This window comes from Phymastichus coffea, unplaced genomic scaffold, assembly GCF_024137745.1.
Source record: "Phymastichus coffea isolate CEN01 unplaced genomic scaffold, Cenicafe_Pcof_1.1 PCOF00082, whole genome shotgun sequence".
Taxonomy (NCBI): domain Eukaryota; kingdom Metazoa; phylum Arthropoda; class Insecta; order Hymenoptera; family Eulophidae; genus Phymastichus; species Phymastichus coffea.
Window position 1 is genome coordinate 449,571 of NW_026706893.1, and position 20,654 is coordinate 470,224.

Below are 20,654 nucleotides of genomic sequence, written 5' to 3' on the forward strand. Positions count from 1 at the left end.
CATAATTACCATTGAGCCTGTATAATTGTCACAGTTTAAATTTACTGCTTGTTTTTCGCTAATTTGATTTCATTTAACCTTCTTCACCAGATATCTATAAAATGTTTACTATATTTGATTCCAAGATGTTAAGAGATTGAGTCCCGTGCGACTATATCGATTGTTTTACGTAAGAACATAAAGTGATGAGCATTCAGGATTTCGTCATTTCTTCTTTTTTTTTGTAGAAAGGTCTTTTACGTACATAAAATATTCGTTGTTTTCCTCGTGCTTTATCGCAACCTTATTTTTGTTATATAACGAGAACACATTAACTGCTTTACTACTTTGATTACTAACGAGATTAGTATAATGTATCGTTAATGAAATGCAAAATATTGGAATATTTTTCACAACTCATCCGATAGTATGATTTTCCTCGAAGAAACGAAAGAATAACGTATATGGAGAATTGTAAGTGATAGGTTCATCAAATATTGACGTTATATCATTCCTAAGACGAGTGCAATTTGCAGCGATTTGTGCACGTTATCATTCATTTCTAATATGAATAAAATTAGCAGTGATATGTTCATTTTAACATTCATTCTGAACATGAATGACATTAGCAGTAATATTATTTACACCTTATCATTATTAGCAAGACTTTAAATTTTCATGAATTTGCGATCGAGGAAAGCAGTATTACGGTTGATAATTTCTAACGATAAGCACAAAGATGGATCTTGTATGGAAGAAAAATAGATGTAACTCAATGGCAATAAAGTATTTTATCGTATTGAACGAAGAGGCATGAAAGTAAATACCAAAATCGATCTATTTCGAGTAGTATAATCTATCGTGATTGCTATTTACAGCATTTGAGAAAATAAATTAAACGAAATCGTCGATTGAACAGTCGAGCCGAAGTTAAATATAAAAGCAGGAAAGATTTGTGCAAAACCTGAGCAGCAGCAATAAACTTTCACCTCGGCGCTGGCTCAGTCTCCAGAGCAGTGAGGCGTCTGACTGTGCAGGTATATTTATAAACGATGCTTCGCTTTGCGCACTTGCGCGACTCTGAATAAACGCGCGAGATTGAACGCGGCGGCGCCTCTACCTCGGCACCACGTGCCGTTCCCTTTCCGTTTCGACTGAATTAAGCCGACGCGCTCTTTCCGTCCTTATTACAGGCTGAGGCGATAGTTTCGCAGCCACGAGTCTCGCAGCCGGTTCAGCTCTCTCGCTAATACTCGCGTGCATTATCGCCAGTGCTGTCGTGGTACAAAGTGCGCGTGTTGACCCTGACTTTGGCCGTTCGCATATCGATCGCACAGAACTGAGCGTGCGCCTGCCACCCTGTCACTTCTACACGCGCAGCTGCAACCCGATAGTGAAACATGTCTTCCAGTGTGCCTTCCAGTGAGTTGCTCTGATTTTTGTTTACGTTTGTCGTTCGTTCTCCTACACTAGTTCTCTTCCTCTCTATTCTCGAATCTTCGCACTCATGTTCAACTCTCACTTTTCCTCTTTTTGTTATTATTATTATTATTATTATTATTATTATTGATTATTCAATAACTGGCGGACTTCAAGGTGATCCGCTCTCGAATAAGCAGTCTGTTTTCACATTCATTTGGGCATATGCTCGACAGCTGTGTGTTAGTGACTTCGAAATTCATGACACTATCATTACAACCGAGAGAACCTGCCTTCATAGCTTCTGCTTTTTTTATCTTATTAGGATTGTAACACTTTCCTCGAATTTAATGATCTTCATATCACTGGCTTTTTTTTTTATAGTACCCGACGACTCTCGTTAAGTAATTGTACTACAAACAAAGCTTACACGTCAAACTTGTTCAAACAATTTTGCCATTCTCTGATAATTTATTTGATGAAACTTTTTTTTATTGGATAAGTACACATTTTCAATTGGAAACGAAAAAGTTACTTCAAATTACGTAGCTCTTTAAACAAATTGCAAATCACTTATTTTGTAGCAAAATGCATAAATTTTTAATTTACGTTTTTTCTTCAAATAACGATGATTCGGAATCTATCTTATTCTGTGTTGGTATTTGAAATGTTTTTTCAAAAATACTCCATGGTTGATAAAACGCGCTGTGATAATACATATCACAATGTTTTGCATCATTTGCTTTTTAATGCAAAACTATTTTTATTGATTTAAGTATCATATAACATTTTGCGTAGTACAATATATCTGCACTAATGTAAATCTAATGTGATTAATTATTGAAAGGCCTATAACTATATATAAATTATCTTGCATAATTATTATTTTTTAATTACAGTTCTCGTTTAAATGAGACTACCATGAAGTATTACATTGATTTCTATATTGAAATTTGAACATGATTGATTTCACATTTTACTCATTCACTACAATATCCTTTATATTTATTTATAAGACATACGAAATTGTTTCTACAAAGACTTTAAATTCGGACGTAAATCAAGTCAGAATTCATAAATGTAAAATTAACGAGATTTTTAATCTTTGCAATTCCTTATTATACAAGTTAAAAACTACTTTTAAATGTTGCTTCTTAAACTTGATAAAAAAATTTTTAAATACGCGAGTGTCTCATTCTTATCTCAGTGCAATGAGATTTTTAATGAGACTTCGAGTTTTTTACACTTGACTGCGCATCTTTAAAATGCTAATCGAAAAAACGCAAACTTATTTGCCTATTTAAAATGGTAATTCAGAGACGCTATAATATGATTCTATCTAGATCAGTATGAATTGAAAAATTCTATATTCAATTACGATTCCTTAAATTGAAACTAAAAATTATACTTACACATTGTAAAAGTTATAAAAATAGCACAAAAAATAAAATACATCATGTATAATTTCTGTAAAATTATGTTCAAGCAGAATAATAAAATTCTGATTATGTTAAATTCACGATATAAATTTTCAATAGCTTCCAATATTTTCTACGGTTATTTTAAATAGTTTTATGATTAACAAGCGAATTTCATTCTTAAATCCAAACATAACATTCATAATAATTTATGTTACTAACGATGCTTTTATTGTTATTTCTGATATCAGTCTAAGATAAAAAGGAAGAGATAACACGTCTAAATATTTTACCAGATAAAAATATGTGCCATGAAAATCTTAATTAGAAATTTCAATATAATCCCTATTATCCAATAATTGAATTTTTTTATACTTCCAGCTTAAAACTTGAATACAAAGCTGGGCATGCCATTAATCTATAGTTTTTTTCACTTTTTTAGGTATTTATTTCATCATTTTTAGTAGAGTAGGGAATGAGCGTAAACACGATCTGCCTGATTGGAGCATACGCTCTTATCGGATCCTATGTTTCCGACTGTGTTTTTAGTTCCTATTAAGGATTTACATAGTAACTGTGGGGATATCTAGAGTTAATACGTATTTTTCATTGCCACTGCCACTGTATAATGGTTACTTTATTATTACTTTATTTTCAAACTTATTTCTCCGTTTTACTTATATTTTCAGGAATACTATATATATATTCTTTTATTAAAATTTATTATAAAGAAACAAAACGCTAGAGATTACAAAATACTATTTATCATTCGATTTGTTGCACGAATAATAAAATATCACTAGTTTCATCTACATTATAACTCAAAAACAATTTAATATTTCTAAGCGGTATTTTTAAACGGTACTGTTTAATATGATTTTGATTTGGAATAATCAATATATGAGGGTGAGCATGAGGGCTACTTAAGGGTCACTATCAATATATTTTATACTTGATGGACAAACCCTCATCAAGGAAGAAAAAGTCACATGTTGAAATTCATTTAAGTAAAAAAAGTGTGCTGCGAAGCAAGAAAATATTCACCTGGAAAAGAATTTGAATCGATGGGTAAATACGGGTTTATGTCAAGTAATTAATAAAATAAAGAAAATATAACAGCCAATTGAAGCCTTATAATTCTATTAATTTTTGTATTTATATGTAAAGTATTTCAAATAATTGTAAGTACAATTGTACTTATATAGCAAAATTTAAAGCGGAATTACTTAAAAACTTGGCGTGCGGACAATATTGTTCACGGTCTTATCATACACACAAATTATTATGCACAGTAACTTAGTATTATCTAAGAATTTATCTACGGTAATTTGCGCCATGTTGTTGTGTTCAATAGTTTATGTATACAATAAAACCGTAAAGGCAGTTATCCGCACGCCAAAAATTCAACTCGTAAAGTTTCTCTTTTTGTTATGTCTATTTCACATTATCTTCATCATATGACACGATTACGTTTGCACTTCATATTGAACATTCGAACCGTTACCTCTGACCTCTCGGTTAAGCCTCTTATATGGGCTTATCTTCTTTTTGTGCAGTACGTAAATTTATTTCGACTTTGTTGATCGGTTTGACGGATGCCTATCATTTGTATGTTTTCTATAATCTGACCTTCAATTAATGTGATTCATAAAAAAACAATAAATAATTTATCTTTTAATCAAATGATTATATATTTTTAGATTTCAAAAAAAAATTATATAAAATCTGAAAATGGTTAATGAATTCGATTCATTGTTTACTTTGAAAATTGAGTCAGAAACGTTTTGTTCAAGTGTTGTTTCAACAACGTTTTCAATAAATAAAGTCATGGGCACGTGTAATGTTATTTTTATTTTGATTCACTCGCTAGCAAAGATATGAATAATTAATATTAATCTAGTTGAAAACATTGTAAAAGTCATCAAACGTTCAATACATTATCCGTTGTTCTATTCACAATTGCTTTGTAAGCATTAATAATTACGCAAAAATCTTATTCTAACATTAAATCACTTTTAATTAGATTTTAATGATTCTCGATGCATTGATAGCAATCTAATCAGATAACATAATTACTACTTCCTTTTTATGAAACGACATTTTTTTTGTTTAAACTAGAAATAGATCATACTTACTTTTGTACGATACACAATTTGAATAAAAAATTGTTGGTTCGTTTTAAGTAGGTCGAATAATGATATGTTCTTGAATTAAACAAATATATATGTAGACTTAATTCTCGAACATTGAAATTTTTGCTATCAAGGTAGAAAATTAGAAAACAGTATTTCACCTATGGATGAATACACCTGAGGTCAAATGAAGCATTTAATCGATTTCAATTGTTGCCTAATTAAGATTTAACGTATAATTTCAGCAGAAATTTAATCAAATGTCCAAGATATCTAATTCATTGGACGGTATGTCGTGATACGTCTAAATACTTCTAGTTGCATAAGTTTATTTGATTCAATAGTATTTACATTTGCTTATAATAATTACCTTTATTTAGTGAAAATATTATATTAAAAAGTGAATGTACAGGAAAAAATTTCAAATAAAAATTGTAGTCATAATTTGTCAGAATCAATGTTAAAGTAAGATATTGAATAACAATGTAGCTACAAAAAACCTTACTTCCTCGTTACGGTCTTGAACAGCATCAGTTTATGCCAACAAAGTATCAAAGTAATTTTGTATACACTGCAAAAGTAGCAATTTCTGTGCTTGTTATTACGACAAACCGCATAAATTTCTGCAATAACATAGGATCACGGACGCCAAGTGTTATGTAGCTAGAAAATTATCATGAGTTCTTTCTCTCTTTTTTTCTCCAACGCATTGACAATTAAAAAAAGTAATAGCAGATCTCGCAATCTTCTCTACACTAGCAGACTCGTGCGTCCATGGCCAAGTTCACAGTATCTTCCTTGTCAGCGCAGCTATTCGCGTTCATCCGTCTAATGGGTAGATTATAGTTCTACGGAGTGCGATTGCTAATTGCCTTATAATCTGCATTGCAGTCGTGCGCTATGGAATTGGGCGATAGCTTAAAGGTTCATTTAGCGATATCGCGCAGCTGCACTCGTGAAATTGAACTATTCACGTGACTATGTCTGCTCTTGAGCAGGATGGGCCAATTGGTTTGAGCCAAGATGATGGCCGTTGATAAATTGTTCTGGAGTAGACACTGCAGTTTAACATCGAAGTTAGCCTTGAACGTTCAAGGGTTTTTCTTCATTTTTTAAAAGTGCACTACGGAATTCAAATATTTTATACACAAAATGGAATTATTTACTTTTATTAAATATCAGCTTAATATTATAGTAATCAAAGGTCAGCTAATTTTCAAAATACAAATCCACAATCCATCCAATATTTCTCATTGATAAAAAAATTTTTATTTAAAAAAATTCTTGAAATTTGATATTCATTATTTTGCTATAACCTCGGTATCTGAATTTGTCCACGATATTTTTAGTACTCGCATTTAACACAAAATGAAAATTTTACGCTTGTAACTCAAGTATAAAAATATATAGTCAAAGTTGTTTTAAAAATAAAGCCAAATTATTACGAAATTTGTTGAAAATTTTTTTTTACAAACATTATGAAATTATTATTCAAGTTGAAAAATTTTCAGTTTTGTTTTTGTAAAATCAAATCATATGGTTGATTTTGAATGAACTTATGTAGTTGTATTAATTAGAATAATATTCACCTTATATGACAACAAATTTTACAATAGAACGTTATTGTCGTTTATCAATTATATATTCTAATAGCATTGTGTCTGAAATCTAGGTAGTTAAATTTGTAATATATTATTTAAAATTATCCTACACCGTGTTATTTACTAATCATTATGTTTCATGTTACCTATACATCTTTTCAAATTAAAGAGAATAACATGTTTAATTACTTCTCTATATTAAAACGAAATATAATGAATGACAGTTTTATTATTAATCAAACAGAGTCTTATAAAATGGGGAAAAGCTAACCTTGCTGTTATATTTTTAGTGTACACATATTTAGGTATAAACATGAATTTATTTCATCCCGTGTAACTATTATATCCTCATTTAATTAATTTTTCTAGAAAAAGTACAGTTGAATAGTAGAGCATACCAAATAATAAAATTGCTATTCCACAATCATAGTGCGCAGGTGTCTCGACAGAAATTTTGCAGAGACAATTTGCAGAGAAAAATATTGATAATTGCGTATCCAATGACAACATAACTATAAACGATAGTTACAGATGCAATCATATACCTGCTTCCGTATCGAAACACATATGTCCCCATTGTATGACAGCGAAATTAAGTTGAATGTTTCTTCGAAAATTTCATTCAAGAAGAGAGAATCCGGTCTGCGCTACACGAGTACGTAGTGCCTTATTTAAATATGTAAAACTTCATAAGAAGATGCGAAGCCAGTTTTCCAGCTTGGCCGGGAAAATATGTTCGATATTAAGTGTTCGATAAGAATCGCTTCTTGAATAGAAGTGGCGCTTAATGAGATAGATATTGAGCTCTTAAGTAATAGCAATTCACATTATTTTGCCTATCTATTTTGACGTGATTTTCTTATATATACAAAGCTCTTCTATTGCTTTTCTATTTTTATCGTTCACTCAGATGGCACATTGCCATCATGCGATAAATATTTCTAAAATGGGTTTTGAAGCACTATTAATATACAGTAAAGTGGGATCAACGACCGCATAAGAGTTTTTGGAAAATATTGCAGAAAAACATCAGTAAATAATAGTGAAATTCTGAAATTGTTCAATATAACTAAATTTCGTATTGCGATAATTAAACTTAAAATTAACTCACCAAATTATTAAGAAAACTTAATTATACAGATATAAAGTATACATGCTGAAAAAGAATAAATAATCTTCAAATAAAATTTACGCTTGGTGTATGTTGCTTATCTAACTACAATCATCTGACCGGAACAGATAATGATATGAAGTAAAAGAAAACTTTATAGGCATCAATAACTATACTATAGACACAAATCGCAAACGCAAATTAACGTCATATTAATAGCCTCAAAATACACACACTTGAGTGATAGCTCTTATGTATTTATAAAATGTATAAGCGATATATTCTAACAAAATATAAACAATTGGAATCGCAACGAAAAACACGGATAACTTTTTTTATTTAGGCAGTGATCCGATTTGGTGTTATCTAGCCTAGATTTTTCTTGGGTGATAATGGGTTCATAAAAGTATGGAAAATAAATTCAATGTATATATGCTAATTAATATGTAAAGAATTTAACTATTCTAAATAAATTGAAAAAGTGCTATCTATCAGTTTAAATATTGTTGCCTAGTTCTCAAATTCAAAAATTAAAAACGTTAACGATATGTAAATGATGCAAATCATAAAACTCTAATTATATCGTTTTTTTTCATTACAGTCAGAGCAAAAATAATTTCTCAAAACTATATAACTAACTTAATTTTTCATAGATGATACCTTTTGATGACCTCAGATGAAAACGTATTCATTTATTTCACGTAATGTTAATGTTATAGAATTCAAAAAGATGGTGCAAGGAAAATCATCTGTCAAGGATTTAATGGTATCATCTCTAGCTGAAGTACTAGGAACGGCTATTCTAGTGTTCTTAGGATGCTTGGGATGTATGGGAGGCTTTACAGGTACACCAGTGGTTATTCAAACAACATTGAATTTTGGTATTGCAGTTTTAATAGTTATTCAGGTAATTTTTATACTCACGTTTATTGCATTACTAAGAAACTAATTAAAGTATTTTTATACACTATACTGTAAAGTTACCAATATTTAAGGTCGCCCCATTATATACATTAATATATATACATAAATAGCTCTTGCAAAATAAAATTGAAGTATTTAATTGTTTTCTAATGTAAAAGATAGGACTGTAAAACGATAATTTATTGACAATATATTAATGTATTAGAGATATTGATGGGGAAAACACACGCTTACTATTTTAGCAGAATAAATTGTTAAGATACTTTTTGCCTCGTTGAAAGTAAATTAATCGCTTAATTTCTAGTGCTTTGGACACATAAGTCACGCACACGTTAATCCGTCGATGACAGTTGGGTCAATGATACTTGGTTTGAAATCTATTCAGGAAGGGGCTTGCTATATTATAGCACAATGTATTGGCGCTGTGCTTGGATATGGATTACTAAAGGTTAGTACACTAATAATAAGACTAATCGTCTTATCAAGCGACGTATATACGACTAGAAGTTTGAAAGAATTTTCGTACACATCGGATTGAAATATAGTATTTTTATTTGAGTAATAAATATTTGTCAACATTATTAGTGATCGTAAATTATTATAAAAAAGCTTTATACTTGATTGATATATAATGAAATTTCAATTTTTCAATATTTCTTAAAATAGCTTTTATAATAAATATATTTACTATCCGAAAGACACTATCCAACGACATATACTCAGAATACACAATAGATGAAAATCATAATGAAATGGTTTCTGTTCAACAATTTTCTGATTCTAATTTAAAAATAGTATTCTAGTGAAGCTTCGCGTAATTTACATTGTTAGTATTATAATCAAACATAAATTAATATTTCTACTGGCGAGTAAAAATGTCTCGTTATTTTTAGATAGATAAAAATTTGAAGATGTATGCCCTATTTCCAGTAGCTATTTCGTATAATACATTTGTGAGATTATGATCCGACCAATTGACGAGATAAGTTTTATCGCAACGTTGTTCAAACATTTAAATAAGTCTGCATATTCCGTAAAATTCCGTATAAAAACGTCATATCAACAACTTATGTAATATTATTTTTCTTTCAGAATGTTATATTTTCATTTTATATAAAAAATTATTCGTTTGATTAAAACAAAGGTCGGTTTCGTATTATACGAGAAAGTTCCCTGAAACGCACTGTAATAGACAAATATATAGTTTCATCTTTGATTGTATTGTATAAAATAATTTGTAACTAAATAAACTTTCTCAGAAAAAACTCAATTTTTTGTGATTTATGTATTGAGATTGTTGAGTCTTCTTTTCCATGAGATGCTAAAAGTACTTATTGACGGTGTGATTTGTTTTCAGGCAATCACACCCGCTGGCTACCTATCAGCCTTCAAATTCCCATCCGACTCTGAAAGCCTTCATGACCCGGAATACGATAATTTTTGCGTAACAAACTTGCACCCCCAAGTATCTGCACTAAGTGGTCTTCTAATCGAGGGTATCTCCACAGCAATCCTCATGCTGATAGCCTGCGCCGTGTGGGACAAGCGCAACGCTCACAATACTGACTCAGTAGCCATTAAATTTGGTCTGAGTGTTTGTGCTCTTGCGACTTCTGTTGGGCCTTACACTGGCTGTAGTATGAATCCCGCAAGGTCGTTTGGTCCTGCACTATGGAACAGCAATTGGGACAACCATTGGGTATACTGGTTTGGACCGATTGGAGGTGCATTGCTCGCCTCGTTGGCTTACAAGACTGTTTTTTCGCCCAAGGACGACGAGGACGAGGAGATGACTATTCCGGAGAATGTGGCTCTCAACAGCGTTGACTCACACAAACCGGAGGTAAGTTTCATTAAACTTTATGGTCTTCTTTTTTTGTTTATATATTCTACGCAAAGGTATAGAGCGTTCGGGGAATAGTTTCATTCAACGTACTTTTCCAAACACAATTATAGTTGCGCTGCTCTACAAATTCATATATTTCATAATGATACTGACTCAAAAAGGATGTTAAAAAATAGTTAAATAATTAAAACACTACAAATTACTCTTGCAACGTAGCTACAATATGCATTCAAGGTTACTAGGATATTTGCATGCACACATATGTGTGAAATCTTTGAATCCTTAATCTCTGATAATCAAATTTTATTCTTTGTTTTTTTAGAGAACAGCTTTCATAGCCGGTTATTATGTAGTGATCAGAAAGAGATTTTTACATGATACCTAAATTTAAATTACAGTTAAAATTTTTAACTGTTTTTAAGAATGCTCATCTTAAATTTTTCAACATCTTTTTAATCATAAAACGTAAATATAATATTTTCATCTTCCATATACTAATTGCTTGTTCGTGTTTTTTTGCTTATTACAATACTGATTTGAATCTTTAATTTTTTTATTTTTTATTTGTAAATATATTATGTTACAAATAAATTTCGAGTGTGGCGCTAAAATGCTTGTTCGGTGATGGAAATCTGAAAATTACCGACTATATTACCAGTAACAAATGTTATTTATATTCAGATGTCAAGATTACTCTCCGATTACTCAGACTAAGCAGTTTGGCCCTTCAAGACTTTTATTTTATCGTACCATATTCATTTTCAAAGATTATTTAATGCATGAAAACGCATGATTCGCGGCCTACAAAAAGCATTTATTTAATCGTATCAGCTGTTATGCCGTCCACTGACAAAAGAACTGAAAAATAAAAGCAAAAGGCGATAGTGGAGTGGTTACATCATCATATAATTAGAAAATTATCATTGTTATTTCCGTCGAGAAAACTTTGAGCATTGTATTTAGAAATCTTGAGATTTTCAAGTATCAGGAGGTAAGACTAGAACTTGGAAAGTAACCAAACAAATTTGTCATTTATTTAAGCTGGGAATTCTCTAATATAAAAATCTCTATAACCTACCGTTAAAAAATAGAAAAGCTATTTTTTAATAATCTTATAAAAACAGTAGAGCTTGCATGTTGCACGGTTCATACTATAAATTTATGAGGGGTAGTTAGGAAGCAATCCCTTAATTGATTACTGTAATTTGTAAAAGTTGAATACATTTATTAATACTAATAAAGTTTAAATTATATATATAAGTATAATGTTATAAATTAAATTAACCTGATTAATGATCAATAAATTTTAACGCCGGCCACATAGAAACTCCAAAGAAAATTGTAAGAAAATAGGTATCTATGTAAAAGTATTGGCTTATTTATAGTAAATAATATTTAATTTATTCAAAAATACATCTTTTGTAATCAATATTAATTATCGTCTTTAAACTAATTATATATTATCAAAATTAGATCTTTTTATATTTTAAATACACTTTTATAAATATGATATCTTTTTGTTACAGCACATTTGATTGTGATTTGTGAAAAATATACTAAATAAACAACACTCTTCGATATTATTCAAGAGAGGAAAGTAATAAACATCACGAAATGTTTTTAAGAACTGAAGTGATAAAAAAATAAAAGACTGTAGAAGAAGATACTAATGTGTATGTGATTACATGTGTAAAAAAGATAAGTTTACGTTCATGCTGGCTGAATTTACCTTAAAAGATACCGAAAATTTTAAAAACGACCCTAGGAAAGTATTTTATTCTTGGTTTAGTAATTCTATTAAACAATTGGATGAATATTTTACGTTAAAAATTAATTTATCATGAGATGAATGTACATCTTGAATACGAAGAATGTGTGATTTCGCAAATAAATACAATAAGTGTGATTACTTTTTCAAAATCTTTAGGGTCTATTGCCAAACTATAAAAAGATTCATAGAGAAAAAATGTTTATAAACTATCTAAAAAACTATTTTTTACGAATCAAATTAAATCATTCATATTCAATGATATGGCATTAATGCAGAAGAAATTGTTAACTTTATAAGTGAAATGTTACGTGAAGACCAATAAGAAAATTAAGAGGTTTTACTATATTAACATGTTATATTTTTAAGGTAAATCAAAAGACTAAATACACAAAAAAAGTTTATTCGGTCAAGGCATTTTTTACAATCTTTTCAGCTCATGCTATTTATAAAATGTAATATTACTTCTGTAAGTACAGAATGATCTTCATTCCTCAATATATGAGTTGTCAAATCACGCAAAATGTTTTGAATAGTGAAGAAGTTGTTATTATTGTAAAGAAATTGAATACAGTACCAAAAAATTAATTTGTATTTTTTTAACAACATTATTATTTATAAAAATAGCGTGTCATAATTAAGATGGAAAAGACGTTCGCACAGACCTATCACTGATCAGGTCTTATTTAATGATGAAACTCAAAATTATAGTTGCAATAGAACAATAGTACTCGATAAATATGATGTTGTATATGAATTTTGTTCAAGTATGTTTTATAAAATATTAGTTAAAAGCTTTTTGTTGAAAATATGTAGTATAAAATAATGTAAAGTTGAAGTTTATTAATAGATTGACAACTTTGGATGTTACAGTAGAAAAACAATCAAAGCATTCGTGAAAACACCTACAGGAATGCAATAATCATATTTCAAGTGCATAATAATTCTATTAATATTCGCATTGAATCTTTTTGCCAATTACACTTTAATCTAAAAGAAACTGTCATCACAATACTTTTAGATTGTTAACTCATTCCTATTTGATTTTATACATTTTTCTGATCTATAGTCTGTCTTCTAACTTCATCTTATAAGTAAAAGGCTTTTAAACTTCAATGCCACTAATTAATATTTTTAATTAATTAGTGAATTGAATTTAATGAATTATACAATATTTCGTTAAATTAGAAGTCTAATTATAAGGTATATGTATTGACACTATGTAAATTATTGCTTAAAATATGCCCAATAGTATAATAATATGCACTTGTAAATGTGTACATAAAACTGTGGGTAAAAGTGAAATACTAATATTTTTATAAAATTTCGTGTACAAACAATTATGAATAAAATAATAACAATTTTCACATTTTTTAACTTTATTCGTGCCTTCTCTTATATGACCTTCAACAAAAGTATCTTGTAATCGAAATGTATTCTTTTGACCACACCAACAATTGATTCTAGATTAAACATTAAAATACATATGCTTTCCCTAGATTTTTTTACACAAGTTTCAATTATGTTTATTTATATAAAATTTTTAATTATTCTTTCTTTAGGTACATATCCTTTCAAGTTGTTTTTTATCAGAAGAAAAGAAATGATATCTATAATAGATAAGGATTTTTTTAATTTACATAGGTTACCAATAGGTAACAATAATAATAACCGTAATAGTTATTCTTTAAATCAATTTGTAACATAAATTTTAATCAATATTGTACTATGAGGTGCTCGCAAATTGGTAAAAGTAAAATAAATTTTAAGGAACAATTTTTATTTCGTTTTTATCAACACTTCACAATTACTGTAAAATTTACGGTGTAGCAGATTTTATCTCTTCCTTTCTTTTTCTTTCGTTATGCTCATTTTAGCGAAGTGAGGTTCCGTTGCTGCCAGCTTCTCGCAGTACATTAGTTGCAGAGTATCCTCAATCTCTGTAGCAATTTCCGATCCACTTAACCCACGCGACGCTCTCGGAATGACGGGGATGTGATGCTCATTTATGCACTACAAACTTTCTATACTCGCTAGAGAAATGAACTTGAAATTATTCCAAGTTAGAGCAAAGAAGTATTGTTTTTGTTATTAGCCAGAGTAAAGTGTAAAAGTAAATTGCTATCTAAAATATATACTATATAAATACGATAACGATACACGTAAATAACAAAGATTTCCAGTTGTTTGAAACAATTTGTAAAGCAACGAAATTATTGAAATTTCAATTTTACAAGTGCCCACGTTAAAACATTAGGCTTTTTATGTGGTCGGGGTAGAAAGCAAGTGTTATCTTACTCTTATCTCTAGATCACACCTCCACCCCTCATTTCCGACTCTCATGAACTAAATTACATTATTATTAAACTAGCGCATAAAAGACATCTTTTTATCACTAATTACTGCCTACAAAACGTTTGCGCACTGATATAATAATCTGTCGGCAGTTATTTTAAAAGCATATTTTTTCTGTATGAAAACATTCGACGTGCATCATTTGTACTGAATGCTGTTGGGTATGTATGAACGTATCACTGATCAATCTTTGAACGTGCTTCACATGCGGCTCGTCGAGCGACTCAATCACAGACGCACGATGCGCAGCCATTTGAACCGCATGTCCGAGACTGCAGCGAGTATAATATATAACAACAGGGCAGGAACTCGGCAAGATCGGAAGTTTGAAACTGATCGAAATTCGGGCAAGCGGAACGAGCGGAGAATATCGGGTCAGGAAACTGAACTAGCGGTTATCGATAGATCAACTCCACGGATCTCTCTCTCTCTCTCTCTCTCTCTCTCTCTCTCTCTCTCTCTCTCTCTCTCTCTCTCTCTCTCTCTCTCTCTCTCTCTCTGTTCCAGAATCTGAAAATCGAGACTTTGCGAGATCGAACAAGGTTTTGGTTTCGCGTCCTCTCCCGAGGCCGCTCGGGTGTAAATTCATAGAGATTATAGAACATTGTTGGGGCTGCAAGATGAACTTCGAAAGGTGCGCGCGCGTCCGATTGCAAGTTCGTCGTGAGTCAGGCGGGTAGGGCTCCGCCTTCAACTTGGTGCGTCTCTCGAGAGCAGGCATCTTTGCAAGCATGAGCGAACATGCAGCTCGTTCACTTGCAAATGTTTATAAATTCAATTAGAAAACTAATGTGCAGTTTGCTCGGTACAGTCGCTCGAGCTTATTTGCATTTCTACGAGTGGTTTGCGGTGGCATTTCGGCGAAGTACGAGATTTGCTTCACTCCCACATTTAATCTTCTTTGTTAATTGCTCACTAAGTGATTAGCAAAAAATCTTGGGCGCGAAACATCCTATAATATCTTTATTTTCGTCAGCTAAACAAAGCCAAATTCTTATTTATAAAATTAAAAAATAAAATTATTATAAGTTGAAAATGGTCATGAACATATGACCAAATTACGTCGAGATTTCAATTGTAAAATTATGCTGTCTGCCATTTGATGACAAATAATATCCAGTTTGTGAACAATTGCTAGCGTTCACTGTAAAATAACCGACATTGATGTTTTTATCGCGTGCTTCAACTTTTCATCCGAAACCATCTGCAAATATTGGCAAATCCATTCGGCCTGTTTTAAAATCGCAAGGACGAAAACTATATCGGTGAGCCGCGTCAAAACGATTTGGAAGACCACTTTGTTTCAAATCCACTCGCGATCTAAATGAAATTTTCAGTTATAAAAAGAGCGAATTGGTGAAAAACGAGGAAAATATGGAGGGGATAGGTCGACATTGAACGTTTTTAGCCTTTTATCCAGCGCGTGCGAGAGCTTTTAAAGCCGCGCACTATTTCCCGAGCACGAATAACAGCCGTAGAGACGCAGACAGAGGGAACCGCGTAGCACCGACGGAGGCTTCAGCGCTCTCCCGTAAATGGTAGCTGGCGATACGCGGCTTTTTTTTTCAGCGATTTCCGCCTGTCACAGCGAGTTTTCCAGCTCGTTTTTGCGTTGTTTCAAATGAAAATGTACGAGGCCGCGCGAGTACGCGCGTGTGCGTCGTATATACACGCGAGACTCCCAATATCTTGGCACAGTCAGTGACAGATGCGCCAGCGGCTGCGGCAGTCACGAGCGCTCGCGCGTCACGTCGGCTTGTCTACCGGCAGGCGCTTCTGCTATACGTATATATATATGTCTCTCCCTTTTGCAGCCCGCTGGAGATGCTGCTGCTCTATGTGCGCGTGTAATGCAGCCCGAAAAAAACAGCCAGTGACGACTAGCGTGAGAAATGCTGGCGCTCTGCGGCGGAGAGCTTGCCGCAAAATCAACGGCTGTCAGCGTCGTTTTTCCTTGTATCCTTTTCATCATCTTTTTCAACCCTTTTATTCACTAATTTACAACGTACAATCCTTCCAATTATTCAGCTATGAATACGTTCAACAGTACGATATTTGCAGTTTTCAGTTTATTTGGTGCTCTTACTCGTGCGAAAAAGTTAACTAGCACGGATTATTGTGATTCCGACTAGGATTTCAACGCGTCAACTAATCAATATCAATAAGTATATTTATATTTATATCTTTACGATTAACTTATAACACTGGCATAATCGATACTTTAATTAATTTTTTTTTTTATTAAAGCAAATTGAACCTTTATTGGGTTATTTTTCTAGAGATACAAAAGGTTTCTTTTTTACACAAAATCAATTTACAAAGCATATTTATATAACTAAGTTACAGTCTTTAAAAAATTTACATATGCTAAGAGTGATATTAGCATGAATATTGAAAAGTAGATCAGTGCCAGAGTAAGAAAGATACATTTTAGAGCGTTTAATATCTGTAATGAAGTTTATCCTACAATTGTCGTAAATAGGGCATTGCCAAAGAATGTGATCAAGGTCTTGAAATTCGAAACCGCAATCACAAGTGGTGTCTTGGCATAGTTTAATTTTGTAGAGAGACGCTTTTAAATTGTAGTGGTTGGCTCTGTACCGATTAATTGTGGTGATTACTTTACGCGGGAATTTTAGCTTCGAGAACTATGGTTTAATATGACCATTGTGAAGTAACTGAAATAAACATTTTTCATAGGCTAATGACTTTTATTCTGATCACGTTTTTATTTCATGTGTAAAAATTAAAATTACATTCAATTGTTTCTTAGCTTTTATGCACTTGAACTTACGATGTTCTCTAATAACATGAAAAATTATGAAAATTACTTTTGAAAACTCATTTTAAAAATACGTTCAATTTAGTTTCGAAATATTAGTTTTACAAAAATATTTATTTGAGTACTAGAATATTCAACAATAGACCGTAATACTCAGAAACATTTTTAATGTTGTTAATATTAATGTTAACTTTGATACATACAATTTAAATTGTTTGTAATGTACTGATATGGTGCCGTGTGAATTAATTATATAATAAAAAATAAATACAAATTTCACATAATCCGAATTACTGAATTTTCAAAAAACTCATTGTATCAATTCATTCTATACAAATTCCAATTATGTAAAGTAACTATATAAATCTGTTGAATGCTTGTCAGTTTCATCTTCAAATTCCCTTTCATAGTACTACAATAGACATTATTTTAAAATAATTATAATACGATGGAAAAATTATGAATAATAGATGTCAAACTCATTATTTTCATCAGATCAAAGAGATTCGTAGTGGCCGGGACTTATTGGCTAAATCATACTGTAGAATGCCATCAGTGTTTCGCATTGGTGCATAAGTATAATCAAACTCATAGAAGAATTGAAATATCTTTTCAGATTATCATATCGAATAACCATAATAATTTTATAAATAATTTCATTAACTACAATTATTTCAGCATCCATCACAACAAATTTGTTACTGTCGATGATGATATGCATACGTTGAGCAATAATAAAAACTGAATATTTTTTTAATTTATTTTGGATGGTATTTTCGAATAAGTGTATCAGTCTTGGGATCAACGTTTCTAGTGGCTTCGTCGAAAATAATTATTTTGTTTTTTCTAACAATGGCGCGAGCTAGACAGAGTAATTCTTTTTGTCCCGCACTGAAATGGCTGCTACTCTCGTTAACTTTCATCTCATGTCCTAAATTAGAGTCTAACAATGCTTTCAGTTCAACGTCTTCTAAGGGGCACCGTAACTCGTGATCTGTATATTCTTCAAAAAGATTTAAATTACGTCGCAGATTTCCAGCGAATAATATTGGTTCTTTCCGTAAAATACTATGTATAACATTTAATCTCAATTCTTGAAGAGATATTTCTTTTGCTGATACTGGAAAATGTACTTGAAAAATATAATGATTGAACATCAGCCATTCAGCCTCTTTACTTTTTTAAATTACGCAAATAAAATTCTTACTCATTCCTTCCAACCGCTTAATACTTAGATTGATTTTCATGTAAATGTTTTATTTTTAAGAAATAAGTATTCACAGTTATAATGGAAACATCGATTACAAAAATAATCGTTAATGAAACATAATTGATAAATTAGGAATACTCGTAGCGATCATCCTCCCCCCTGTATCCTTACAAAATCTAAAACAATAAAATAGGATTTTATAAAGGTTCCATAGTAGTTATTTCATACTTATAATATATTGTAAGATCAACCTGTTTATGATACGATCGATTAACAGCGAATTATTTGCAAATAAAGTGGAGGAGTTACTACCTGGTCAAGTCAACGATAGCACAGTACCTCTTTATCGATGACAGAAGCTGAATACATAGCGACAAGCGAAGCTGTCAAGGAAATTATATGGCTTTCTAGGTTTACTGGCGGCTGTTTATGTTTTGAGAGCGGACAATACAAGTGCTGTCAAATTAGCAAAGAACCTGATGTTCTATTGATGATCGAAGCACATTGACATCAGGACCCATTTCGTCAGGGACATTCGTCGTGGATCACGTTGCTGACATTTTTACGAAACCACAAGCCTCTTTCTTAACCAAGATTCGAATTTTTACGCGAAAAATTCGGTTTATTCGAACATTGACTTAATAAGTTTATAATTTAAAGTTTTAGAATGAATGTTGGAAATAAAACATTCCAAACTGATATTCTTTTGATATTATGAAGTTGCCTATTCGTTTGAAGTTGAGTCAAATATTTTTATCAAAACAACTATTTTATTGATTTAAAAAGACTAATATATCAATCCGTTTTTGTTGCTCAATCCAAATACCACTATCATAAATCGTTAATAAAAGTTGACTTTATTCAATATGAGTATCTAATTATTTATTCTCCACGATAATATCATGAGCTGATCCATAGTACTGAAGGTAGATTTTTCCTTTAATATTCTTAATGCCTTAGGTATTGTCAACTTTTTTATATGAAACAAAATGGAAACCAGAGTTTAAAAGATCTACATAAGTTCCTATTGATTTTATGTTACCACCTTCCGTGGTAATAATTTTATTAGTATGTTTTAAAATTTGGTACTGATACGTTACCAGAATTACAGTCAAAAAAGTTTTGATGCATTCTTCAAAAATACTCCTCGCACGCATATCAAAACTGAAAAAGAATGATCATAAAATTATCACATTATATGTAATCACATTATATGTACCATGCAAACTATAACGAGTAAGAATGTTGATTCGTTATGTCTCTCTCTCCCTATTAGTTAATTACTTTTCTATGTATTAATATTATATAAGTATATATCTCATGCATGCTAGGTGCTAATTATGTTGCATTTGAGATTATGCCTCATTGAATAACATTTACAGCTGTATGTGGATCAATTAATTATTGTTCACGATTACTAGCGCAAGGTAAGTGAGAGTAGGAAGAAAGAGAGAGGCATATAAGCGACGGAATCCTAACACGCGTGAGTTAGACTGCGAGAGAGATACACATGCACGCGACGCGGGCTTGTTACTGCGCACGCTGATTGGTTGACGCAGACGCGCGCGTGGAGAGTTAGTGGGGCCCGCGAGTTGAGTAGCTTAGCGGAGAGCTTCGAGAGAGAACGGACGGAGACAGGACAAAGGGCTCGACAACTCAGGATTTTTGGCGACAACGCATTGACATCAATCGCAGAGAAAAGAAGAAGTTTTATATTCTTTGTCGTGCGTGAACCTTGTGCACAGTGATTGCGGCGAGCGCGGTGCACGGGTTACTACTAGAGAGGACGCATTCGACAGGTATGAGAAATTACGTTAAATATATGTTTATCGCCCATCTGTGAGTTGACTCTCCACCCTTTTACCTAGTCCCTCTGTGTCCATTCTACTCGCGCTACGTCGTATTTCGCGCCTTTTCAGCAAACGCAACGATATCTACGCCGTCTGAGCCGCGCAACGAACGACGCAGATGCATTCCTGTTGAATTGTGGCGCATCGGAGTCCTCAGGTACCTGCGGCCATGAAAACGAAACGCATTCCTGACGACGCACCTGTTTTGTTATGATGTGTGCTAATATTTGGTTTTTTATTGTAAACACAAACAAAAACG

The 20,654-nt window shown here is 31.8% G+C and overlaps 1 protein-coding gene across 4 annotated transcripts; it reads left to right on the forward strand.

Annotated features, from left to right (window-relative positions):
• The first annotated feature begins 1,163 nt into the window (after positions 1–1,163).
• LOC131668648 (aquaporin AQPAe.a-like) lies at positions 1,164–17,507 on the forward strand. Of its 4 annotated transcripts, XR_009302307.1 has the most exons (6): positions 1,164–1,401; positions 8,380–8,567; positions 8,889–9,032; positions 9,942–10,427; positions 16,368–16,509; positions 16,601–17,507. XR_009302307.1 is itself a non-coding variant. In XM_058942996.1 (5 exons), exons 1-5 carry the CDS (start codon positions 1,380–1,382, stop codon positions 16,428–16,430), a joined length of 903 nt encoding a protein of 300 aa, XP_058798979.1. In that variant the 5' UTR covers positions 1,164–1,379; the 3' UTR covers positions 16,431–17,507. The 4 variants fall into 4 exon arrangements, 3 of the variants coding, with proteins under 3 accessions (XP_058798979.1, XP_058798980.1, XP_058798981.1); XM_058942996.1 differs by having other exon boundaries at positions 16,368–17,507; XM_058942997.1 differs by lacking the exons at positions 16,368–16,509; positions 16,601–17,507 and adding an exon at positions 11,112–11,642 and having other exon boundaries at positions 1,165–1,401.
• Positions 17,508–20,654: the final 3,147 nt, after the last annotated feature.

What these genes read in the sequence shown, in the direction of transcription:
- LOC131668648 (XM_058942996.1), top strand. Translation starts at nt 1,380, where the DNA reads ATGTCTTCCAGTGTGCCTTCCA. An exon ending in TTGGATATGGATTACTAAAG is followed by an intron (nt 9,033 to 9,941) that starts GTTAGTACACTA and finishes ATTTGTTTTCAG; the next exon opens with GCAATCACACCCGCTGGCTA. An exon ending in TTGACTCACACAAACCGGAG is followed by an intron (nt 10,428 to 16,367) that starts GTAAGTTTCATT and finishes TCCCTTTTGCAG; the next exon opens with CCCGCTGGAGATGCTGCTGC.